Source organism: Palaemon carinicauda, chromosome 35 (genome assembly GCF_036898095.1).
Source record: "Palaemon carinicauda isolate YSFRI2023 chromosome 35, ASM3689809v2, whole genome shotgun sequence".
Taxonomy (NCBI): domain Eukaryota; kingdom Metazoa; phylum Arthropoda; class Malacostraca; order Decapoda; family Palaemonidae; genus Palaemon; species Palaemon carinicauda.
The window spans coordinates 18,596,740-18,623,878 of NC_090759.1; the positions used below are offsets into that span (position 1 = coordinate 18,596,740).

The window sequence follows — 27,139 nt, forward strand, 5'->3', positions numbered from 1 at the left end:
AGGCATACAATCATAGCACAGCTATAGCATGTGGTAGGTGTCGATGTGGAGAGGGTTCTCTTGGAGAGACTATCAGAAGCTGCAAAAGGTTTGGAAACCGTTCTGCATAATGCCATACCGGAGCTAGGAGAGTCCTTGAGAAGTTGACCGATGTTCTAGCCTTCTTGAGTGCCCTTCTCCAGATAAAACAGGGACGAGACGTAAACATCACTGTTGTACCCACCGTTGTTGCCAGAGAGCCTTGGGGTCTAGGGCTGGTGAGCAACGGCAGCCTGAGACTCAGGAGCGTTGCGAACAGACCCCTAGTTGGAGGACCTCGTAAAGTCGGGACTTTGTTGGCTACATGGCGATCCAATGTCCATTCGGTACACCTTGTCTGAAATGCTGTGCACAGATTGTCGGCGAGCACGTTCTTCCAGTCTGGAATGGAGCGGGCTGATAGTGGTACCGAACGGACTTTGGCCCATCTTAGTGTTTATACTGTTAGATGGGAAGAGGCTACGAGCAAGTTCCTTCTTGCTTGTCGATGCAAGTCTCTATGTGGTTTGTGGTGTGTCGTCCATCACATCACTGAGTGGTCTGTTAGGAACTGATGAGGCTGCTGAACGACCGGAAAGTTGGCCTTCATCTCTTAAGAGATTTAAGTGAAGGTACTTTCGGGCTCTGTCCAGAGGGCTGAGGTCGTGTGGTGCAGCACTATGGTCCCTCCTCTCTTCTTTTTCCGACTCGAGTTTCTTGGAATGGGAGTCGTTCTCGTTTCGAGAAGGTTTTGTGGAGATTGGTGTCTAGAATCATTCCCAGATACACCAGTCTCCTGGGAGGGAAGCAGGGAAGACTTCCATAGGTTTACCCTGATCACTTGATCATGGTAAAAAGACTTCAGAAGTTCCAGTGTTAATGCAAGGTTGCCACTGAGTCTGCTAAGGTCAGTCAGTCGTCCCCAGACAGAGGAGACAGAAGCCGATCCTGTGAGACTAGGATGGGTGTAGTGGAAAGACTGAAGCACAGTGCCTTGAACTGGTGTTTCTTGTTTGTCTAGACTGAATCTTCCAACCTTCCTAGATGGATGGTTTGGACCTGGGAGTAAGTGTCCTTTAGGTCCAGTGAGCAAATGAAGACCTGAGGTCTTAGCCCTTGTTCGAACTCCAACATGGTGTGGACATCGACTCGCATGGAAGATTGTAGACTTGACTCGTGTCGTAGAAGATCAGGCGCGATACCCAGTGTGAGATTTCTTCTCAGAGAGAGAATTTCTTTAACTAATAGAAGGAAGGCAACGCTTAGCCTTACCATGCGCCCTGATGGGATTGATGCTATTCCTTAGAATAGAATCAATCTGGCGAATGTTAATCAATGGTTAACCGTTGGGTATCGTGGTTACTGTGTAGTTGGAGAGTGCTCGCAAGTAGTTCCCTGTCGGCAAGCCATTGATGAGGGTTGTCGAACGTTTGCCGATCACTTTAGTGTGATGGCGAACGGCCAGTAGCGAGAAGTATGTTGTATACCTTCTGATCTAGGAACTACAGGAAGCGGTTGACTAGTAAGTTCGAGTCACGAACTGCTGGCAAATTGCCGATGACTGATGAATCGGTAGTCTGTGAGCCGATGGCGAGTTAGAGATCAGCAAGTTGATTATGGTCCCCCCTGGTTGGTCAGAGATGAGCAAGCTGAAGGATGGGCTGGTCAGAGATCAGGAAGCAGAGTTCAGTGATCGAAGAAAGATGTCCTGCCCACTGCCCATCGGTGATCTAGTGATCAGCAAGATGATGACTGGTTATTGACTAGCAATCAGTGACTGGAAACGCTAGCAACTGGAGATCGTTAGTCATTGGAAGGACTAGAGGTCAAAGATCAGCATTGAGCTAGCAATTGGCGATCTGGTGATCGGCGACCTAGCGATCAGTAAACTGTGAACTAGCCATCAGCAAACAGTGATCTAGAGATCAGACTGTTGATGCTTTCCCGTTTGCTGACGGTGGTCTGTCAAGGAAAAAAGAAACTTCAGAAGAGACAGGGACCAAGGATTTCCCGTTTCGATTCCCCCTGTAGGATGGAATCATCGGGATCTTGAATCCTTCTGTGAAACCTTATTCCTCTTTCCCAGTGGCAATGTTTGTGTGTCTGCGGGGAGGAATGGGGCAAGGGTGACTTGTCCAAAAAGTTTTATTCCTTTTTATTGCCTATTGCAATGGCACACAGGATGATGCTAGTGCTCAATTTCTGCCTGGAGAGCAGGCAAGTGCTGGCTCTTAGACAAGAGCTGGTGCATTGGATCTGCGAGGCCTGACTCTTTGGCAAGAGCTGGCGCATTGGATCTGAGACCGTAACTGCGTAGGAGGGCGCAGGAAAGTGCGGAAGAGCGCTGGCGCGCAGTAGGACACTGTGTAGTTTTGTGCATTCTCCCTAGAATGCACCGAAGCGCGACACTGGTTGCGCAAGGGCAGGTATATTGGCGCAGAAGACCGTCGGCGCGAGCAAGATCATTGGAGCGCAAAAGTATTAGCGCACATGCGTGCGAAAGGCCAACGGGTGCTCGCACAGGGGACCTTTGGTGCCCGCACGTGGAATACCGTTAGCACGGGCACGTGCGGAAGGCCATCGGCGCGCGCACGATAGATTGTTGGAGCGTGCGCGCACAAGAGCATCCGCGCTCGCGCGCGCGGGAGACCATCGGCGCCTGTGCATGGAAGAAATTCGGCGCTCGCGCAGAAGACTGTTGGAGCGCGCGCGCGGGAGACCATAGGCGGCCGCGCGTGGAAGACTGTTGGAGCGCGCGCGCACGGAAGACTGTTGGAGCGCGCGCGCACGGAAGACTGTTGGAGCGCGCGCGCACGGAAGACTGTTGGAGCGCGCGCGCACGGAAGACCGTTGGAGCGCGCGCGCACGGAAGACCGTTGGAGCGCGCGCAGGAGACCATAGGCGCCCAGTCGTGGAAGATCGTCGCCGCGCGCAAGGGAGATCATAGGCACCCGCGTGCGGAAGATCGTCGGCGCGCCCGGGATACCATAGGCGCCCGCAGGTGGAAGATCGTCGGCGCACGCGCGGAAGACCATAGGCACCCGCGCGCTGAAGATCATCAGCGCGCATGCGGGAGACCATAGGCGCCTGCACGCGGAAAATCATCAGCGCACGCGGGAGACCATTGCCGCCCGCGCGCGGGAGACCATCGCCACCCGCGTGCGGAAGATCGTCGGCGCGCGCGTGCAAGACTGTTGGCACGAGTGGAAGACAATTGGCGCGCGCGCGGGAGACCATAGGTGCCTGCATGCGGAAAATCATCGGCGCGTGCGGGAGACCATTGTCGCCCGCGCGGAAGATCGTCGGCGCGCGCACGTGCAAGACTGTTGGCACGGCGTGGAAGACCATTGGCCCGCGTGCGCGGAAGACCATTGGCGCGCGCAGGAAAGTGCGGAAGAGCGCTGGCGCGCAGTAAGGCACTGTGTAGTTTTGTGCATTCTCCCTAGAATGCGCCGAAGCGTGACACTGGTTGCGCAAGGGCAGGTGCATTGGCGCGAGTAATACGTGGAGACTGCTGGCGCACTCGTGCGGACCATCAGCGCCCGGGCGCAGAAGACCGTCGGCGCGCGCAAGATCATTGGAGCGCAAAAGTATTGGCGCGCGTGCACGGGAAACGCCAACGGGTGCTCGCGCGGGGACCTTTGGTGCCCGCGTGTGGAATACCGTTAGCACAGGCACGTGCGGAAGGCCATCGGTGCGCGCGATAGATTGTTGGAGCGTGCGCGCACAAGAGCATCAGCGCTTGCGCGCGCGGGAGACCATCGGCGCCTGTGGGTGGAAGAAATTCGGCGCCCGCGCGGAAGACTGTTGGAGAGCGCACGCGCACACGGGAGGCTGTTGGCGCGCGCGCGAAGGTAGCGCTAGTAGGTTGGCAGGTCTGCTGGCAGGACGATCAGGAACTGGGATGTGCCCTTTAGAAGGGCTAGCATCCACCGATGGGGACCGTAAAAGGTCTGCGTTAGAGTCCAGGACCGAAGTCCAAAGGACTACGATGCAGCGCAAGATTGCGCTGGTAGATCGGTAGGTCGGCTGCGCTGGTAGGTCTACTCGATCCTCCGAAGGTGTGTCTCTATGAGTGGCCTCTCTCGCAAACGAGAGAGGTGAATACTTCATAGAAGAGACTTGAAGACACCCGTGATGACACCCATGAGGGCCGGTGGATCAGCAAGCTGACCTTTAACAGTAGCAATCCTCCGAAGAGGAGTCTCTGAGGGGCCTCTCTCGCGAACGAGAGAGGAGAACACTTCGTAGAAGAGACTAGAAGACGCCCATTAAGGGCCGGTGGATCAGCAAGCTGACCTTTAACAGTAGCGATCCTCCAAAGAGGAGTCTCTATGAGTGGCCTCTCTCGCGAACGAGAGAGGTGAACACTTTGTAGAAGAGACTTGCCAAGACCGTGCTCCACCCCTGAAGGAAGAGAAACTCAGCAAGGGGGGAGAGAAGTCTGGGCGAAGGCAGCAACAGCAGTCGGAGACGATGAATTTATTAAGATGTAGGAAGTTCTCCCTATGAAGGGAGAAACAACCTCACACCTGGGGAGGAAACTTCCCTCAGAAGGGAAGTTGTCCAACCCCTGGAGGCGAACCTCCTTTAGCGTTCTAAGATGATCTAAAGTGCTGGTCATGTTGTCACGGGAGTACATCTAAGAGAAGGGATGACGCCCATGACGACGTCCTCTGAGGGACGGCAGTGACAGCAGATTCCCCACGCATAAACAGAACAGCTCTGCTTCATTGGCACTCTTAGTCGAACGAAGAAAAACTGCATAGTTAAATGGGAAAAAATAAAATTAATTATTCAACAGAGATTCCCTAGGGAGGAACTCCGAAGAGGAACCCCGAGGGAATAACATAAAATAAGTATTGCGCCAACAAAAAATTAATTATTTAACAAATTCCCCAGGAAGGAACTCTGAAGAGGAACCCTGAGGGAACAGCATAAAATTAAGTATTGCGCCCTTCCTTCCCTAGTCGACATCCACGGGAGAAGGGGGGAGCGGAGTAACTGTAATAAAAACAGGATTACAATTATTTAAATCAACTAAGAATATTCACTAATAGTGAGAACCACTGACCCTCCGAAGGGAAGTGTTCCCCACGGAGAAAGCTGAAAAGTTAAAATACAATTATATTTTCACTAAAAATAATTGAGACAAACAATCGGAAGAGCAACCTAACCGGAGCACGGGAAAGGAACTTCCCCAATAGTACACTACTGTTGTAAAGGTGAACGACCTCGAGAAGAGAAAGACCGTAGTCAATCTTTGAAAGGGCACATTCCCTTCGCTCAGAAATGAAGAGGGTCCAGGCGATGACGATTCCCTTGCGTCGGCCGAGTTAACGGTTATATGCCGACAGGAAGACCGATGGACCAGAGAGGGAGAGGTCGTTCCCCACGAAGTGGAACTGTGCTGGCCTTGCTAATGTACGCAAGTGTCGTTGTCGTACATGTATCACACACACAGCACAAACACTGAAAAGGAAACTCACCACATTTCTATATATACAAGTATAAGAAAAAGTAAGTTAAAAGACAAAAATTAATGGCAGTCCAGGTGTGTGAACGGGAGTGGTAGCAAGCTACCCCCCCTAACTAGCTAAATTTTAATGGCTCGTCATTTCAGCTCCGCCGAAAGTATAAACCCTAATAAATAGCGTGGTTTGTATTCCAGTTATGGAACAAATATAAATTATACTCCTTAATTTTTCCCAAATTCTTTCTAAAGTTTCAGAATCTTCTTTAGAAGATGAGAAACTTTTAAACTGGTTAACATTAACCAAGTTTGCTCTGCATAGGGGGACTGGCAAAGCCTGATCTACAAAAGGGATTTGGTTGAGCCCAGAAATGGAGATATTTTGAGCTCTGCTATGCAGGTTCTACCTAATGTGATTGAAGAGGTTTTAAAGTTTTCAATATTCCCAAGCCTATTACCTAACTAACAAGCAACCTTCATCTAACTAACCAGCAACTTTCAATCTATGTTGCTCTATTATTAAGATTAAAAGCTTATACACCTTGAATACCTAAATTACCAACTTGCCTCAAGGTGGAAGATTTAGCCTGAAGGGCAAAGGAATGGGAAGACCAGGAAAATGTAAAACTAAGACTTCTTTCTATTTTCTTACATTTAGCTTCCTTATCCTTAGCTCGTTTCAGCAAAATGCAATTAGCCTGATAAATTATTACATTTAGAACAACAATCTAGTAAGGAGCATGATAGTTCTCGAAATGGGATGCATTTCAAATGAGGATTCACTTTTGCTGATGAAAGCTTGTTCACCTAGCATTCTCAACAAAAGGATGTGGGGGACATTTCCACCAAACTTATAAAAACACAAGCACATAAAAATAAGAGTCTGGTCAACACTTCAACTATGAAGAGACTTCAACAAAATGACAATGGGAATGCAAGGGTGTGGAAAACTAGTTCATATCTTATACATTACACGATATAGCTTTTTTTTTTATAATAGTCAAGCTCTGCCTACTTTAAATGAGTAACACATGAATCTTGGGTAGTTTCACTGAAAATAATCTAATTACATTTGGGCCTAAATGACAGAAATGGACACAGAATTTTAAATAAACAGAAATTAAAAATAAATTTATCCTTACAAAGCTTTTTCTATCTTCTACCAAATAAATATCCCAGTTTGAAGAGTAGGAAAGTGGCTTCAGTACTGTAGAGTATTGCCCAATTACAAAATAAAATATAAAAGTTTCAAAGCAATATGTGTTTTAATACTTACTGATGTATATTTAGGAGCAACACCACCTGTACTACTCAGTCTCATACGTTCTGGATCATTTGGTGCAGGATCTGAGCTGCGCAGTAGAAACAGGCCCAAATTTAACTGAGGAATATCGTTGTACAAATGGAGCAGTAGCATTACAAAAGTCAGTCCCAACAAGAGGTAAGCTGAAAGAAATAAAAATAACTGCTATGGTCTTTCATGTAAAATAATGGTTTGGTGAAGGAAAAAAAATGTACATAAACAAAATCTTACCAAAAAAAGAAAAATCTATCACACAAATATAGCACAACAACTGAAGTGCTACTGTACAGTATTTGTATTAGATAAAGATGAAAATTGTAGCCTTGATGAACTTAATCTTAACAAAAACATGCCAAAATTTAAAAAAAATATTTTGCATTCTCCTAACTATACAAACCTGAGTCTTTTAATAATATGAATATGCTTTCAGCAGAGCTGAACAGGCTGTTAAAACTTTAACAAGGTGGCAGTAGTTACTCCTGGGTAGCAGGGAAGAGGGCTCTCACTTTGACCTTCAGCCTAAGACTGGCTGGGTGGTTGAGGTGCAAATTATAACTCTGACTCTGATTTGTAATTATAGAAATACAAATTACTTTTAAAAAGCAATTTTTTCCTATATGAATACAAACCCTCATCCTTTAATAGGAACTTATCACTAGGAGGGAGAGAGCAACTATAACAAAATTTGCTGGTTTACTATCTTGGTAAACCTCAAAACCTCAGAGAACTTTGGTCCTGTACAGAGCAAAATTAATGACTCCTGTCCACCTAACAACCTGGCCATAGGTCACTACCAGGAAATGGTTGACGGCCAAGGAAAACCTTATATCAGTGTGGAAGATGTGTTGCCAGTCTGTATGGTCATTATGAAAAATGGTTGCCATACATCTAGTCATCCTTCCCACCAACTGGGAGGGAAGAGATACTGTACTTCTAAATAAAACTTATTTGTAAGAAAAATTGCTCAATCATGAGGTTCCCCTACATCTAGCATCTGATCCAGGATATAACAGAGCTGCACTCCAAGGAATTACCGGTAGATACCAGGGGTAGAAGGAAAGGTTAATTTACATCTAGACTTACATTGCATCAAATATCTTAAACAAGAGGCCAGATTTGCTACACAATATGTCAATTAAACAACAATGACTGGGCCAAAGAAATCTGTATCCAGGGGCCTATGGGTAGACTCTCATGGGTAATTAGCAGAGACCGTTCTACCATTACCCAACACGTCTTCAACAATTGCGAAACAGGTTCTTCCCGAGAGCTTAGGTAGATCAGATATGTCTGACCGTGGGCAAGAATCTGAGGTGATTTCTCTGTCACATCGCCAGTAGGGAAAAGATCTTTGATTGTCTTACGAAGCCATAAAGAAAACGTGTTCTAGCATCTTCCCTTATTCTTTTTGTTACTGCAGAAGGAATTCTGGTGACCTCCAAGAACAAGAAGTCAAGTACTCCTAGTCTCCACTAGTTACTTGTAGGGAGGCTAGGAAGAATCTGTAGTTGTGAATGGCCGAGTTGTAGGTCCCGAACATAAATTCCGTAACCGAGGTGATGGTGAGCCTCTATTCTTCAGAATGACTTGTGGCACTGGCAAAGTCATGCTTCATCAGGACCAGGCTAGCCAAAACATTCGGGGGTTGAAGCTTTAATTGCCGTCCGTTCCACTATTCGAGGGTAGAACCCTTGAGAGGCCTGTTAACTCTTTGAAATGTTTCTTACAGCTTGAGCTCCATTGGAGTTCCTTGTGTTTTATTGATTCTCAAAGTGTCCAGACCTAAGGCCTAGTTTGAAACTTGGTTCAAAGGCTGAGCAGTAACCTTTACCGAATGATGAGGAGCTTCTCTGACAAAAAAAGAAAAGGTGATCTGGATAACATTTGGCATATAGCCTTTTGGGGGCAATCAGGGTTATGCCAAACCTCGTTGTCTTCAAGCAAGCCCTAGGGCTTATAGCAGCATGGCCCTGGGCTTCAATCCTTAGAACACTTCACAATCACATTCCCCAGATCCCCAGAGGTATGAAAAGCTAGAAAGTTTCCTGAAATTCCTCCCTGTACCTGGAGAAAGATGTTCTCACCAACAACACTCCCTGCCTAACCCTTGTCCCCTTTAGGAGAGAGCTTGCTCCACACAAGGAAGACTGGAAGGAGCATTCAACTGTGACCTTATTGCCCCTTCCCATCCTGGTTGGAGAGACCTCTGTCTTCACTATCCTTAACATCTGACTGAGCTAACAGGAAAGAACAATTTTACTTCTGATCTGCTCTGCTTTGGGGCCGACTCTTACCTGGAATCCGTTACGGTCAGTTCAGCACAAGTGCATCTTTCAGCACAGGGTGGGATAGGGAAACCCAGAGCATGACTGAGGGAGCTGAAGAGAATTGTTCCATCACTAAATACAAACTCTTTTGCTCTTTATTAGGGGATATACTTTCGACAAAGCTGTTAGACTAGCCATAAGGTTTTTACCGAGGTATATCTACTCATCACTAGTTAATGGGATGGGGTAGGTTGTAGCACTGGCTCCTGCTCACACACACACCTATGTTCTATCATCACGTTTGTTTTTGGTTTGGATGAGTGAGGACGTTCCATTCTCTCTCCTCGCCTAATGAATTTTCTCGTCTGGAGTCATCCTGCATGCAGTCACCTTGCTTGTAAGACACTTCTGATATCGAGTGTCAGGAGTAACCATCCCGGGGGGAGGGTAAATCGGCAGGCAGCGAAGAGGCGGTCTGGAGTTTTCTTCTTCTTCAAAGGCCAAGAAAATCTGACTTTTTTGCCGTCGGCAAGGAATCCTCTCTGACTGCTTGCTCGTTCTCCTCTAGAAGGACGGTTGAGTAAGACTGATGGCCGCTATAGAGGTCGTGTACCAATAGAGCGTGTGACCCCCGGACAAGTCACTGCTGGAGGACGAGAGTGACCCAGAAACTACTTGATCAGCAGTAGTTTCAACCAATGCTTCTCGGATATACCAGTTAGGATTTCTCCCTCGTTACTCCTAAAGCTTGAGTTTGAGGGTGACCCCGTAACTGCTTGAACGAAAGCAGCTTCAACGTCGCAGGCATACCTTCAACTTAAGCTCAGCTCGTTGACTGAAGCAGAGGGAATTGCCAAGAGGTCTTTTCAGGTGCTGGACAACTTCCCCTTTCAAGGCAAAGTTAACCTCAACCAAGTGTTGGGCAACTTTCCCTTCCGAGGAAGAGTTACCCTCCACCGGCCACTGTCCAGCAATCTTCCCGCTAGCAGAGAGAATTGCCAACAGTGGTGACAGCGGGAGAGACTGCTTTCCCTTCGTACCCTCGGGGTACAAAAAGTCTCTCATTAGCAGCCTGCTGACTGCTTATGGTCACCGTCTTCTATTGACGAGTCTCATAGGCTTTAACTCCTAAGGGTTACTTATCGCCGACATCGTGCCTTTGGACAAAATGAACCCTTGGAACTTCATGAGGCCAGATCCTTCGAGATCTGTACCTCATGGGTGGTAACCTCTTAGAAGGGAGAAATATCTTGTAGGCTATATCTCCTCGGGGTTATTACAGTACCTACATTGTACCTCTTCGAAGCACAACAAAGCTCATGGAGCTTTAAGAGGCAAGTCTTCTAGGAAAAAATTTCTGTTCTTTGACAAGAGAATGACGAGCCTACTATAATACAATAGCGCGCTTATCCCCTCACCCCGTGAGGTTAGGGGGCAAGGAACGCAGTGTACCATCTATGAGCTTCCCTACTTACTTGCCCTCACTGGGAGTTCAACACACGCACCTATCCGCTAGAACCATCTCTCGTCACGATGAACAGTTGAGAGAGTTAAGTAGCCAACAACAGCTATGCGCTAAACGCCCCTCTTATCACAACATACACATGAAGAAGTTCAGCGCACACTCATACCTATGCGCCTAACCCAACACTTGCCAACTGTTATGGTGGTGCAGCACACTCGCCATACTACGAGCTTAATACCTCACTAGCCCATTCAGGACTTGTTGTATAGCACACAAGTACAGTGAGAATAACATAAATCTCTCCATGCGATACATCTTACTAAAACTTTGTCTTCTCACTTTAAGTAAGTTGTAACTATGCTCGCTTCAGGTTGCTATACAGCTATACAAAAGAGAGATCATGCACAAACATTTAAGTTGTCTGCATATGCAGAAACGCAAACTTCCACATCGCCACAACTGTTCTCGTCAGCGCTGGCAAATGTTTGACACTTGCTACGTTTGCCTTACTACTATTACTGTACATTATTACTAACGCAGTACCATGTCTTGGATGTTGGCGATCAGTCACCTCCTATTCTCTCCGTCTCTAACCATCTAGGTCACTTGATTTGGTATATAGTTACCCTACAAGCTGCCAACTTCATAATAAATGGTAAATGGATGACATGAGCTATGTTGATTACGCATGCACGTTCTAGGTAGTAGGCTGGCCAGGGCACCAGACCCCTGTTGAGATACTACTGCTAGAGAGTTATGGGGTCCTATGACTGGCCACTCAGTACTACATTGGATCCTTCTCTCTGGTTACGGTTCACTTTCCCCTTGCCTACACATACACCGAATAGTCTGCCCTATTCTTTACAGATTCTCCTCTGTCCTCATACACTTGACAAAATTTAGATTACCAAACAATTCTTCTTCACCCAAGGGGTTAACTATTGCACTGTACAGTAATTGTTCAGTAGCTACTATCCTCTTGGTAAGGTTAGAAGAGACTCTTTAGCTATGATAAGCAGCTCTTCTAGGAGAAGGAAACTCCAAAATCAAACCATTGTTCTCTAGTCTTGGGTATTGCCATAGCCTCTGTACCATGGTCTTCCACTGTTTTGGGTTAGAGTTCTCTTGCTTGAGGGTACACTCGGGCACACTATTCTATCTTATTTCTCTTCTTCTTGTTTTGTTAGGTTTTTATAGTTTATATAAAAAATATCTATTCTAATGTTGTTACTGTTCTTAAAATATTTCATTTTTTTCTTTCATTTCCTCACTGGGCTATTTTCTCTATTGGGGCCCCTGGGCTTACAGCATCCTGCTTTTCCAACTAGGGTTGTAGCTTAGCAAGTAATAATAATAATAATAATAATAATAATAATATCAGACCTCACCAGGAAGATAGAAAAACAGAATTGTACATAGAGTCTCATTACACAAAAACCTTGGGTGTTATTGTCATAATTCAAGATGCCACCCTTCCGGGAAATATTCCTCACATTCGTATGTACACAGGATCTTTCATCCCTGTTGCGAATCCTAAGGCTGGATCACACAGGACCGGTCGCCAAACTCCTGTGGGAGTACTGACAAGTGACTCGAACGAGAGCTCTCACCGACAAGGACTTAAGCAAACTAGAGTGTTAACCAACCCCACCACGTGACCGAGTTGACTCTCATGGCAAAGTAGACCGCAGTTTGGCGAAAAAGTCAAACGCACTGTCCCGTACCCATCCACCTATTTTAGTGTGAGGGTGAGCTTCTCGCATAGACATCCAACCTCAGGCCATATGTCAACAAGTGAGTGCGTTATTACATCATAAGGTCATGAGCGAGATAATGCCACCTCATGACCACCTGTTCGTCAGGAAAGGATAGCTCGCTCGACAATGGGGGTCTCCAGGCTGCTACAGTCGACTCCTTCTTGTAGAGAAGATTTCTGAAGACCAGTCATTGGCCTCTCCTCTCTGAACAAATTTGTTCAACAAACTCCATTCACAATGAAGACAGCAGATACAGGCAGTCAGACCTGAGGACTTCATGATAACATTGCATTTAAAGGATGCATACTTCCAGATCCCAGTCCATCCGTCATCAAGGAAATATCTAATAATCATCATAGACAATCAGCAATACCAGTTCAACATGGTGTGTTTCGACCTGTCTACAGCACCTCAGGTTTTCACAAGTGTGTTCTCCCTGGGCTCACAAGAACAGCATTCGTCGGTTGAGATACTTGGACGACTGGTTAATTCTAGCAGACTCGGTGGCGACCCTTCTTCAACACAGAGTCAGTCTTCTCAAGTTTTGCCACGATCTGGGGATTGTAGTAAATCTCAAGAAGGCATCCCTGCAGCCAATGCAAAACTGGTGTACCTAGGAATGTTCCTAGACACCAGACTAGGCAAAGTCTTTCTGTCTGAGAGCAGAATAGAAAGACTGAAGAGGGTGGTAAGCCCCTTCTTGCTACTAGACTTGCTGTTACCAGCACATCAGTGGCTCTGTCTAATGGGCCACCTGTCCTCCTTAGACCACCTGGTGACCAACAGACAGCTATGCATACGGTGTCTCCAGTGGCAGGTGAAGTTCAGCTGGGCTCAGCACAAAGACCCACCGAACCTCCAAGGAACATAGTTCATGTACTACGATTGCTGAAAGAAGCACCCTACAAAACATTGCTTCAGGCATCAGATCTTCACAAGACTCTTAAAAAACAGTCTTTCTGCTTGCACTAGCCTTGACCAGGAGTTGGGGAATTACGACGTATTCCATTCAAGAAGATGGGGACAGGTAACGCTCAGCTTTGTCCCTGAGTCTGTTGTAAAGACTCAAAATCCGGCAGAATCGGATCCTAGATTTGGGCCCTCCTCGATAGAGAGTCCCCATAATGTAACCGACGACCCAGATCAACTGCTACTATTCGCAGTGAGGGCGCTGGGGGTGTTACCTCCATCGAACTTCAGGAGCTCGTCCCCGAGTGACCAATGTTTGTCAGCACAATTAAAAGGAGTCACTAAGAATACAATCTTAGCATGGATTCACAAGGTCATTGACTGAGCCTTGAATCCTGACTTTCCTCCGTAGGCATGGAAACCTTGAACTCACAATTTTAGGGGCATAAGTACATCCATATCCATAGCATTTAAGAAAAACTACTGTGGAGCAGGTTCTACAAGCGAGATGTGGAAGTGTCAGATGACCTTCACCGCCCATTACCTGCAAAACATAGCTTGAAGCTTGAAGCTCCTTGATGGACAAGGAGCAGATGGTCGAGTGCAGACATTAACCAGGATCACCGAAAGTCTGGAATGAATGATAAGAGTGACTGGCATCATCTATCATCTTTCCCTCTCTTGGGGCACAGCAACTATGATATGCTTCCTTTGTGTAACCAGATATTTGTTCATATACAGGTATTTATGTCCCCATTTCAACCAGCAAGGTGGGCATTGGCAATGTCCAGTAGTTTGTTAAAGAAAGTCCTAGGACTATAAGATTTCTTACCCTGGACAAGCCACAGTGCTTATACAGTACTGTACTCTATCGGTTCCTGTAAGGCGAATAAGGCCGGGTTTTGGCGGGGAGTCGCGATGCTATATCAAAAATTACCATCACGTTGTATGGTGTATGGAGGCAGCATAACTTATACAATGTAAACATAATTAATTTATAATAAATATTCGCTGATTATCAAATGCCCTCATAATTTCCTTACTTTTAACAATAAAATGATACGTTTCTTCTTAAACGTGGCAGAAAATTTTTACAGGGGTGCCAAATCCTATCTCAGGCATTAAGCTGACCTCTAGGCTTAAAAATGTCAAACAGCGTGTGTCTCCATAAAGACGGCTCAATCAAAACAGTCATTAAGGAGTCTGTCGCCCTACATTCATGACCCAAAACTATCATATATTTGTTTGATAAATCCTTACGAAGTCTATGAAACACAAATTTATATTTTCATCAGGTATGACACTCAAGCAACAGTATCTTATATTTTGAAGATAAAAATGGGCCAAACCTAAAACAAAATATTCAAAGTAAATTGCAAAGCTACAAATAAGTCTATAGAAAGAAGGCATGAGAATATAAAAAAAAAAAAAATAAACAAGTGTCACGGATACTCTTAATGAAGATAATTGGGTGTCTGCAACGTATAGATAATAAGTTTAATTGTTGTCGATAATGCTTTGTGTAACCCATGTATATCTAAGACTATTTCTGTTTACCTGCCTCCTAAATTTACACAAAATCAATCAATATCTCTCTCTCTCTCTCTCTCTCTCTCTCTCTCTCTCTCTCTCTCTCTCTCTCTCTCTCTCTCTCTCTCTCTCTCTCTCTCTCTCTCATATATATACATATATATATATATATATATACATATATATATATATATATATATATATATATATATATATATATATATATATATATATATATATATATATATATATATATATCAACAAATGGTAGAACCTCTACGAGATGGAATTTGTGAGTACAGGTAGATAAGTTCACACAAATACAAGGTGATTAGAAAATGCGGAATCTCAGTAGTATGGGATAATCCCTAAAAAGGTCCAGTATATTGCCCTAGGAGACATTCGGACGCAGGGATTAAAAGTGCTAAACGGGAGTGGTAGGCTTTTAAACACTCCAGAGAAGGACATCTGGCAACGTAGGAGACAACGCTCCGATTGCCATGGACTTATCTAAAGGGATAGGCTACATTAAATTAGAAGCAGTTTTCTGCAACAAGTTCTATCAGCAGATGTTGATTGTGCAGTTGAGCATTACATAAAGTAGTAAAACAATATGAAAACAAAGAAGGGTTACGTAGTGAAAAAATCTTACTCAGCAAAATCTATGCCTAAACATTCAATTTGTAAATGAATAATATACATATAATAAATATATACAGATAATTCCACAAATCAATATCATATCACCAATAAGAGTTTACAGGTAGTATCAAGTTATTATTACTTAAGAGGCGCATACTGTACACAAAATAAATGATGCACATGGTTTCACTTTATATTATGTCCTATTTAAAGTATTAAAAGCAAGACCCACAATATCTGTAAGTTATAGGAGACTACAGTGCAAAGCAAAGTAAAATATACTATGTAAAATAATAAAGCAGTCATCACAATCATAAAACAACTGACCCATTTACCCAAAAAATTTAATTTTGTCATATACTGTCTATTCTACAGAGTTTAGCAAAACAGTATTCTCATCACTTCGTATTCCTAAACAACCAGGCATAACAGGCCGTGCTAAAGTACTTCTCAATAAAGATATTATGTAAAAGAACTCTTACAAGAAAAATTACAGTACAAATTAACTGAAAATTCTGGTCTGAATAACAATTCATGGCAATCATATAAAGTCAGCTCTTTCAATAATAAATGTCTCGGTGAAAACAAATATGATAATGATATTCTATATGAATATGAAAATTTCAGAATCTAATGAAATTTTTGGTCTAAAAATAAATGCTACCTGCTTTGAAATGTCATGATTTTTTTTTTTTTCGTGGGGTAAAATGAAGGTTAAAATAAATTATTTGTTTATGCCTGATGTGTTAGAGCATCTAATTAATTACCTTGGTCAAATATAGTATTACTTGGTGATGCACTTTTATACCCCATTTTTGGGAGAATCACTACCTATGTATCATAGTTTATATCTCGGTAGTGGGTTGCATGTTGGATGTGAGGAGGAAACCGCCACTTTTGAGCGTGATCACTATTGCCAATCTATTATTACTTTAATTCTTTATTATGCATAGCATCGAGTACTTACGTATTATTTCTGTTAGCCAAATAAACGATGGTAGAGTTAACACTGCTTATTTTACCACTTGCCCACAACCCCTCAACAATAGAACAACTCTAAATGGAAACTATAATAAGTGAACAGTTAAACCTCAACCTTTTAATGACTATTTCAAGAATTTTACAAACACATGCAGAGCTCCTGGAGCACTATGTGACAGGAAAATAGGGGTCAATTTGAAAGGTAAGGACACAGGACAGTTGTGAGATCGGCAATGGTGTATGGAGCGGAGACGTGGGCAATAAAGAAGACAGAAGGGAAGAAGCTGGATGTGGCAGAGATGAGAATGTTGAGATGGATATGTGGGGTGACAGGAAGAGATAAGATACAGAATGAGGTAATTAGGGGTACCACAGGAGTTAGAGAACTATCAGATAAGATCCAAGAAAGTAGACTGAGGTGGTATGGTCATGTCATGAGAAGAGATGAACAGTATATTGGGAGGAGACTGATGGAAATGGAGGTACAGGGAACGAGAAGGAGAGGGAGACCAAAGCGAAGGTGGATGAACTGTATCAAGGATGACCTTCGATCAATGGGATTAACCGGTGATGAAGTGTGGGACAGAGGTAGATGGAGAATGCTGGCCAGAAACAATGACCCCACATAGAAGTGGGAAAAGATACAGACAAAGAAGAAGAAGAAGAAGATGCAGTGCTCCTAGAATTACAAGAGCTGAATCAACATTAAGAACAAAGTTCATTAATGAAACTTTCCACTAGATAAATAATGTCAAGTATTCAAATTCTACATGAGAGGTACATGGTATAGCCATAGCCTACAACCACACCCTAATTGTTCTTCAGAGAACATGGAGATTCATACTAAATTATTAACTAGTGACCAGTCATGACAGTTAAACAATGAAAATCCAGAACATGAAGAAGGAGTATCAAAATCAAGCCTAGGAAATTATACGATGCACTTAGCCATGGGTTGAACCAATCCAGATGACCATCTCTTCGTAAGAATTAACAATGAAAATTTAAAATAAAAATCTTTTGGCTCTAGAAAATCTCTCAAAAGATTTACAGTATTGTAACAAATACTGGTAAAGAGATGTCTAAAAGTATAGGTCTTTCTTTACCTTTTATAACCATAAATAATTGATTACATACACAGTACTCGTACAGTAATATCTCAGGATATGAAAGTTTCTGTATACGAATAAATCACCCAAGGAAGATTGTTTTCACCTCATAATACAAAAAAACCCCTTGGGATACAAAACGAAATTTGCCCAGCCACCAAAAAATAATTTTGAAATTTGCTTGTCACACACACTGTAAACTCACCACCATTGTCCTGCTCTTCCATTGGTTATCTCCCAACACTGATGCTATTTACCACCTTAAGATTCTGCTCTCCTATTGGTCAGCATCTTTCCCATCATGAATCTATGTATCAGCGTTCCTCTACTAATTCCTTTCAACAACACTATCGTTCAGATTGAATTCGTGTTGGTGATTTATGCAAACCATAATTCTATTGCCATGGGTCCCAAGAATGTTGATGTTCAAGGAAAGAAAAGGAGGATGTTTTCTATGGAGAAAAAGCCGGAGATAATCAAGAAATATGAGACTGGCATGAGTGAGATCGCTTAGGAGTATGGCCGAAATCTATTGATGATAGGCACCATCATTCAGCATAAGGAAGCCATCAAAGCAACAACACCTTCTAAGGGCATGGCTGTCCTTTTCAAGTAAGAGGTGCCATGTCTATGATGAGATGGTGAGACTTCTCTGGATTAAGGACAAAAAAATCACTGGAGACACGATCACCAAGACAATAATCTGCCACAAGGCCAGTGCCATTTTCGGCAATCTTGTGCATACTCGGGCTGAAGACGACGCAGGAGAAGGTACATCACAGCAGGCACCCACAGATTTCAAGGCTTCACATGGGTGGTTTGAGAAATTCAATAGACAGACTGGCATTCATTCAGTGGTGCAGCATGGGGAGGCTGCCAGCTCGGACACGAAATCGGCCGAAGCCTTTGTTATGAAATTTGACAAGTTGACTTTCTAGGATGGCTACAGTCCCCAGCAAGTCTTCAACTGCAATGAAACTGGGCTTTTCTTGAAAAAAAAATGCCTTGTCGGTCCTACATCAAGGAGGAGGAGAAGAAGCTGCATGGGCATAGGCCTGTGAAGGACAGGCTTACCCTTGCACTCTATGCCAATGCAAGTGGGAATTGTAAGGTCAAGCCATACTGGTGTATCATTCGGAGACTCCTGGAACCTTCAAGTCCAACAAAGTGCTAAAGCAGAAGCTTCTAGTGATGTGGAGAGCTAATGCCAAAGCCTGGGTAATGAGACTGTTTCGGTCCGACGGTGAAAAATTATTTGGAAAAGAACCAAATCCCTCTAAAATATCTTCTGGCGTTGGGGAACGACCTTGTTCAGCCACCTGACTTCGAAGATGATATCCTTCTAGAACGTTCATTTATCAAGGTTTTATACCTTCCACCTAACACCACCCCTATCCTCCACCCCAGGGACCAGCAAGTGATTTTGAACGTCTTGAAATCACTTACATCACAAACCTCACCCTTCGTGCATTTCGGGAGGAGCATTTTGTTATTGGAATATGCCTCAAACTCATCAATCAAGCTTGGCAGGAGGTTTCGAGGCACACCTTGAACTCTTTGTGGAAGAAGCTGTGGGTTAATGTCGTCTCTGCAAGAGACTTTAGAGGGATTCGACAAAGGACAAGCTGAAGCCGAAACAGTTGACGATCCTGAACCTGTTCCGCAACCTGAGGTTGAGGAAATAGTTTTACTCAGGAGGTCCATGGGCCTGGTCGTCGATGAGAATGACACTGATGAGCTTCTTGAGGAGCACCAAGAGGAGCTTATGACGGACGACCTGAAGGAGTTGGAGGCCATGCAACTAAATGTCATTCAGGATGAGTTCTCTGGTGGCGAGGAGGAGGAGGACAGATATATGACAACGACACTGGCAGAAACTAAGGAAATGCTATCTCAATATCATAATCTGGCAGATTTCAAAGGAAAGAAACACCTCGAAAATGTTCAAACAGGTCGTTTTCTTGCACAGTTTAATGACATTTGCCCAAGTCATTTCAGAAACATTTTAAAAAGTAGGTAGAAACAGGCTTCCTTGGATCATTATTTTTTAAAGAGGCTATTAGTAGGCCAAGGTGAAGGTCAAAGTGATCCGAAAAAAATGAAAAAGTGGAAGTGAGGAAGAAATTGATGAAAATTAGGAAGTGTAGAAAAAAAAATGAAAAATTCAAAAAAGTTAAAAAAATATATACCGTATATAATTATAAGTTTTTAGGCAAGTTAAGTGTTAATGTTGTCTGCCATTTGTTAATGGGTTTCGTAAAGTTAAGTGTTAATGCTTTCTGCCACTTGTTCATTTGTTTCGTAAAGTTAAGTGTTAATGTTTTCTGCCATTTATTAATGTTTTTTGCCGTCTGCCCTCTTCCTCGCTTTCGGACATTGTCTCACTTGAAAGGTAGGGTTTCATACTTTCGTACCATTTTTGCATTATTATTTTCCATTTATTACTGCATTATGTTCCAATACTGTACAGTATCTACTGTATTTCATTTATAGGTATTAGCAGTTAGGTTGGGTATATTGAATGACTAATGTTTTTAGCTCTATTTCATGGTTGTTATAGCCTTATTACAAAATTTAACACAGAGTTTTCGTAAGGCTTGGAACAAACTAGGAGATTTACATGTAAAACGCGACTCATTATATGAAAAATTCATATAAAAGCAACTCCGGAACGAATTAATTTTGTATCCTGAGATATTACTGTATTTGTAATCTTTTATTCCAAAATACAATACAATAGTCCCATAGACAAGTTCTTTAAATGATAAAGAACATACTATAGAATAGAAATGTACCCCTACTTTCCATCAAAGAAAGTGTTTTAAGCTTGGCTCCATACACTAGTTATAAAGATGCAAACTAACAGAAAGAAAACTTAACAATTTTGTAATAGTACACTGCTGTACAGTCTGCACTGCTTAATTTACACAAAAACATATAACATACTATAATCTTGATTATGATTATAAAGTTAGATACATAGTACTGGATGTATGAATTTGGATCATACAGCCCAGCACTGGAGCCTGGACTTAGCACTCTTGTGTGAGCTAAAAGGTAAAGAGGTTGGACAGCACCATGGAAGGAATGAATCGTTGAAAAACAAAGCGGTAAAGTAGAGGGCTAAAAAGTGAGTTCAGCTAAGAAAGGCCAAAGAGACATTGCAAAGACCCTGTAATGCCTACAGAGCACTGCATGAAGTGCACTGACTGCATTAACACCCTTCAGGTTTGCTATCATCGGTAACTTTGTAGGGCTATAAAAATTATATATTTTTTGCATAAAATGCCAAGCCAGTTACCTAAAATCCCAGTCACAGCTATCAATAATCACAAACTCTTCTAGCCACCTAAATATCCAAAAATTTTGAAAAGATGCACTCCATGTAAATTAAAGTAAAATACCTGTGATGCAAACTTTGTAGAGTGGTCTCATTGGTTGATCTCTGGCATCACCTGGGATGTAATCTCCAAGGCCAATGGTTGTAAGAGAGATGAAACAGTAGTAAAGCGAATCTAGGAAGTCCCAGCCAGGTTCTAATTTGGCAAAAATCAGTGATGGGAAGACCATAAAGAGTAAAAGAGAAATAATCCCAACGATGCCAAGGTGAAACACTCTGATGTTGAATGGCTGCAACAGCAAAAGGGACAAAATTACTCTTCCGCTAAAAATTTTTAAAATTATATAAAAATGTAACAATAATAGTACTGTACTTTACATAACAAACCGCTATATGTCACTCTATAAATGCTAAATATATAGAAATACTTTAGCAGATTTTGTTACTCTGAATTAGGTACATGCAAGTGTCCTATAATTTTATAAGCCATACTACTGTAAACTATCTTCAAAAATATATATTTTCCCATATGTTTTCATAACATAGGGTTTATTTTAAAATATGTTTTATATGCAGCATCCAAGTTACCATTTTTATCTACAAGATAATAGGTTAATTTTATTCTAAAACTGAATTGCACAAACCAAAGAATCTAATGATGAAAGGTACACTTGAAATGTTGGCATTGTTTTAGCAATACTGAATTTTCAACTACAATATTAAAAACAATAATTCAAATATACTAATTTAAATTCATACTAGTAATCAAACTTTTAAAAAGTATTTGAAATGTATGATCAAATAAATTCTTACTTTGATCTGAAGCCACTTACCTGGTACAGATGGCCTAATTTTGAGTTAAGCCAATACAATAACCAAGTGGCTGGGATAAGAAGTCGCTCTACCAATGCTGTCAGTAGAATAAACGTCATAGGAATACCAATTACTGCATATATGATACAGAAAATCTTTCCTCCTTCCGATAATGGATGTACATGTCCATATCCTGTAACCCAAATCAATTATTACTACAAATATCATTCAAATTACGTAATACTAATTTTAACTTTGAAAAAACTACTCTATTTTCTAACATCTAAAAAAGGACAACACAATTATGTAAAACCAATCAGCTGTGCATAAACTGTAATTATTAAGAAGATAATTTAAAGAAGTACAGTTCTGTACTACAGTATTTAAATATAAATGTACATATTGAAATGTAATTGACTGTTTTTTAAAAGCACACTAGAATTACAGCTGCATTGGTCACTCATACTGAAGAAACATGTTATTTTCATTAGTAAAATAAATTTTTGAATATACTTACCCGATGATCATGTAGCTGTCAACTCCGTTGCCCGACAGAAATCTACGGTCGGGATACGCCAGCGATCGCTATCCAGGTGGGGGTGTACTCAACAGCGCCATCTGTGGTCAGGTACTCAAGTACTTCTTGTCAACAAGAACTCAATTTTCTCCTCGGTCCACTGGTTCTCTATGGGGAGGAAGGGCGGGTTCTTTAATTCATGATCATCGGGTAAGTATATTCAAAAATTTATTTTACTAATGAAAATAACATTTTTCAATATTAATCTTACCCGATGATCATGTAGCTGATTCACACCCAGGGTGGTGGGTGGAGACCAGCATACATGTTAACAAAGAAGCTAAGTATCCCGTATTTCATTTTATTAGTTATTCAAAATAACAAACATAAAATAAATAAGTACCTGGTAAGGAAGTCGACTTGAACCATTACTCTGCCTTTATTAAGTACGTCTTCCTTACTGAGCGTAGCGGTCCTCTTAGGATGCTGAACGACTCTTAGGTGCTGAAGTATAAAGGGCTGCAACCCATACTAAAGGACCTCATCACAACCTCTAACCTAGGCGCTTCTCAAGAAAGAATTGACCACCCGCCAAATCAACCAGGATGCGGAAGGCTTCTTAGCCGACCGTACAACCCAAAAACAACAATAAAAAGTATTCAAGAGAAAGGTTAAAAAGGTTATGGGATTATGGGAATGTAGTGGCTGAGTCCTCACCTACTACTGCACTCGCTGCTACGAATGGTCCCAGGGTGTAGCAGTTCTCGTAAAGAGACTGGACATCTTTGAGATAGAATGATGCGAACACTGACTTGCTTCTCCAATAGGTTGCATCCATAACACTCTGCAGAGAACGGTTCTGTTTGAAGGCCACTGAAGTAGCCACAGCTCTCACTTCATGTGTCCTTACCTTCAGCAAAGCAAGGTCTTCTTCCTTCAGATGAGAATGTGCTTCTCTAATCAGAAGCCTGATGTAGTAAGAAACTGCGTTCTTAGACATTGGTAGAGAAGGCTTCTTGATGGCACACCATAAGGCTTCTGATTGTCCTCGTAAAGGTTTTGACCTTCTTAGATAGTACCTAAGAGCTCTAACTGGGCAAAGTACTCTCTCCAGTTCGTTCCCCACCAAGTTGGACAGGCTTGGGATCTCGAACGACTTAGGCCAAGGACGTGAAGGAAGCTCGTTTTTAGCCAAAAAACCGAGCTGCAAGGAACATGTAGCCGTTTCAGATGTGAAACCTATGTTCCTGCTGAAGGCGTGGATCTCACTTACTCTTTTAGCTGTTGCTAAGCACACGAGGAAAAGAGTTTTTAATGTGAGGTCCTTAAAAGAGGCTGATTGGAGCGGTTCAAATCTTGATGACATAAGGAACCTTAGGACCACGTCTAGATTCCAGCCTGGAGTGGACAACCGACGTTCCTTTGAGGTCTCAAAAGACCTAAGGAGGTCCTGTAGATCTTTGTTGGTGGAAAGATCCAAGCCTCTGTGGCGGAAAACCGCTGCCAACATACTTCTGTAACCCTTGATCGTAGGAGCTGATAGGGATCTAACGTTCCTTAGATGTAACAGGAAGTCAGCAATCTGGGTTACAGTGGTACTGGTTGAGGAAACTGCATTGGCCTTGCACCAGCTTCGGAAGACTTCCCATTTAGACTGATAGACTCTGAGAGTGGATGTCCTCCTTGCTCTGGCAATCGCTCTGGCTGCCTCCTTCGAAAAGCCTCTAGCTCTTGAGAGTCTTTCGATAGTCTGAAGGCAGTCAGACGAAGAGCGTGGAGGTTTGGGTGTACCTTCTTTACGTGAGGTTGACGCAGAAGGTCCACTCTTAGAGGAAGAGTCCTGGGAACGTCGACCAGCCATTGCAGTACCTCTGTGAACCATTCTCTCGCGGGCCAGAGGGGAGCAACCAACGTCAGCCGTGTCCCTTTGTGAGAGGCGAACTTCTGAAGTACCCTGTTGACAATCTTGAACGGCGGGAATGCATACAGGTCGAGATGGGACCAATCCAGCAGAAAGGCATCCACGTGAACTGCTGCTGGGTCTGGAATCGGAGAACAATACAACGGGAGCCTCTTGGTCATCGAGGTAGCGAACAGATCTATGGTTGGCTGACCCCACAGGGCCCAAAGTCTGCTGCAAACATTCTTGTGAAGGGTCCACTCTGTGGGGATGACCTGACCCTTCCGGCTGAGGCGATCTGCCATGACATTCATATCGCCCTGAATGAACCTCGTTACCAGCGTGAGCTTTCGATCTTTTGACCAAATGAGGAGGTCCCTTGCGATCTCGAACAACTTCCTCGAATGAGTCCCTCCCTGCTTGGAGATGTAAGCCAAGGCTGTGGTGTTGTCGGAGTTCACCTCCACCACCTTGTTTAGCTGGAGGGACTTGAAGTTTATCAAGGCCAGATGAACCGCCAACAACTCCTTGCAATTGATGTGAAGTGTCCTTTGCTCCTGATTCCATGTTCCCGAGCATTCCTGTCCGTCCAATGTCGCACCCCAGCCCGTGTCTGATGCGTCCGAGAAGAGACGGTGGTCGGGGGTCTGAACAGCCAAAGGTAGACCTTCCTTGAGAAGAATGCTGTTCTTCCACCACGTTAGAGTAGACCTCATCTCTTCGGAAACAGGAACTGAGACCGTCTCTAGCGTCATGTCCTTTATCCAGTGAGCAGCTAGATGATACTGAATGGGGCGGAGGTGGAGTCTCCCTAACTCGATGAACAGGGCCAGCGATGAAAGTGTCCCTGTTAGGCTCATCCACTGCCTGACTGAGCATCGGTTCCTTCTCAGCATGCTCTGGATGCATTCTAGGGCTTGGTTGATCCTTGGGGCCGACGGAAAAGCCCGAAAAGCTCGACTCTGAATCTCCATACCCAGGTAGACAATGGTCTGGGATGGGACGAGCTGGGACTTCTCTAAATTGACCAGGAGGCCCAGTTCCTTGGTCAGATCCATAGTCCATCTGAGATTCTCCAGACAGTGACGACTTGTGGGAGCTCTTAAAAGCCAGTCGTCTAAATAGAGGGAGGCTCTGATGTCTGCCAAGTGAAGGAATTTCGCAATATTCCTCATCAGTCTGGTAAACACAAGAGGTGCCGTGCTTAGGCCAAAGCACAGGGCTTGGAACTGGTACACAACCTTTCCAAAGACGAATCTTAGGAAAGGTTGGGAGTCTGGATGGATGGGGACGTGAAAGTATGCGTCTTTCAGGTCTAACGAGACCATCCAGTCCTCCTGCCTGACCGCTGCTAGGACCGACTTCGTCGTCTCCATCGTGAACGTCTGCTTGGTGACAAAAGCATTGAGAGCACTGACGTCCAGCACCGGTCTCCAACCTCCTGTCTTCTTGGCTACCAGGAAGAGACGGTTGTAAAAGCCCGGGGATTGATGATCCCGGACTATGACCACCGCTTCCTTTTGTAGCAAGAGCGACACCTCTTGTTGCAACGCTAGCCTCTTGTCCTTCTCCTTGTAGTTGGGAGAGAGGTTGATGGGAGATGTAGCTAGAGGGGGATTGCGGCAGAACGGAATTCTGTATCCCTCCCTTAGCCACTTCACAGACTGAGCGTCTGCACCTCTGCTCTCCCAAGCTTGCCAGAAGGTCTTGAGTCTGGCTCCTACTGCTGTCTGGAGAGGAAGGCAGTCAAAACTTGCCTTTTGCGGACTTGGAACCCTTCTTGGACTTGCCACGGTGACTGTCTGCACGGGTACCTCCTCTGCTGGAGGTTCTGCCACGAAAGGGCGGGATGAACCTAGAAGCAGGTGTATCAACTGCTGCAGGGCGGAAGGGTCTAGGCACGGAAGGTAAGGTTTTAGCCTTACGTGCAGAAGAAGCCATCAGATCATGAGTATCCTTCTGGATAAGTGAGGCAGCCATCCCCTTAATCAACTCCTCCGGAAACAGACACTTGGAGAGAGGAGCAAACAACAACTCTGACTTCTGGCAAGGAGTGATACCAGCAGATAAGAAGGAGCAAAGATGTTCTCTCTTCTTGAGGACTCCTGATACATATGAAGCCGCAAGTTCACCAGACCCATCCCGAATTGCCTTGTCCATGCTAGACATGATCAGCATGGCCGAGTCCTTATCTGAAGGGGAAGTCTTCCTGCTTAAGGCTCCCAAACACCAATCGAGGAAGTTGAATATCTCGAAGGCACGAAAGACTCCCTTCAACAGATGATCTAGATCGGAAAAGGACCAGCAGATCTTCGAACGTCTCATAGCCAACCTGCGGGGAGAGTCAACCAGACTTGAGAAGTCGGCCTGGGCAGAGGCAGGAACCCCCAAGCCAGGTTCCTCTCCCGTGGCATACCAGACGCTCGACTTAGAAGCAAGCTTGGGAGGAGGAAACACAAAAGAGGTCCTTCCCAGTTGCTTCTTGGAATGCAACCAGTCCCCCATAACCCTCAAAGCTCTCCTAGATGATCTGGCGAGAACAAGCTTGGTGAAGGCAGGCGCAGCAGACTGCATGCCCAGAGCAAACTCGGAGGGAGGAGAACGAGGGGTTGCAGACACAAAATGCTCAGGATACAAGTCCCTGAACAAGGCAAGGACTTTGCGAAGGTCTAAGGAGGGTGGCGAAGACTTGTGTCCTTCAACATCAGAGTGAGGTTCATCCAGATGAGCAGCTTCATCATCCAATACATCATCATCCGAAAGTTGAGTTGTGAGTGGCAAAGGCAGAGCAGCAAGCTGAACGGCTGAATCCTGCAGAATGGGTGCATGCGTACCTGCGGGTCCAACATCATGCCTCTGCTGGACAGTCTGCGAGCTGGCAACAACAAAAGCAGAGGGCTGGTGTGTGGGAGGGGCTGCGGTGGGCTGAGGAGCATGCGGTATGGTATGCAGAGCATGCTGTAAGGTATGCGGCTCATGCTGCATGGTATGCGGAGCATGCTGTAAGGTCTGCAGAGCATGCTGCATGGGCTGAGGAGAATGCCGCATAGTGCTGGAACCCGGCAACTCCTGATGCGGCAGCTCACGCATGTTAGCAGATGGTGCAGCAAGAACA

The 27,139-nt window shown here is 44.1% G+C and overlaps 1 protein-coding gene across 6 annotated transcripts in view; it reads right to left on the reverse strand.

Annotated features, from left to right (window-relative positions):
* The window catches only part of LOC137627648 (potassium channel subfamily K member 6-like), a 110,057-nt gene that overhangs the window by 30,039 nt on the left and 52,879 nt on the right, over positions 1 to 27,139 (reverse strand). For all 6 annotated transcript variants that reach the window (XM_068358790.1, XM_068358794.1, XM_068358793.1 and 3 more), the window contains exons 4-6: positions 21,628 to 21,800; positions 20,859 to 21,084; positions 6,768 to 6,937 (exon numbers count right to left, since the gene is read on the reverse strand). In XM_068358790.1, the coding sequence (XP_068214891.1) occupies positions 6,768 to 6,937; positions 20,859 to 21,084; positions 21,628 to 21,800 (569 nt within the window). The remainder of the gene's footprint in view (positions 1 to 6,767; positions 6,938 to 20,858; positions 21,085 to 21,627; positions 21,801 to 27,139) is intronic.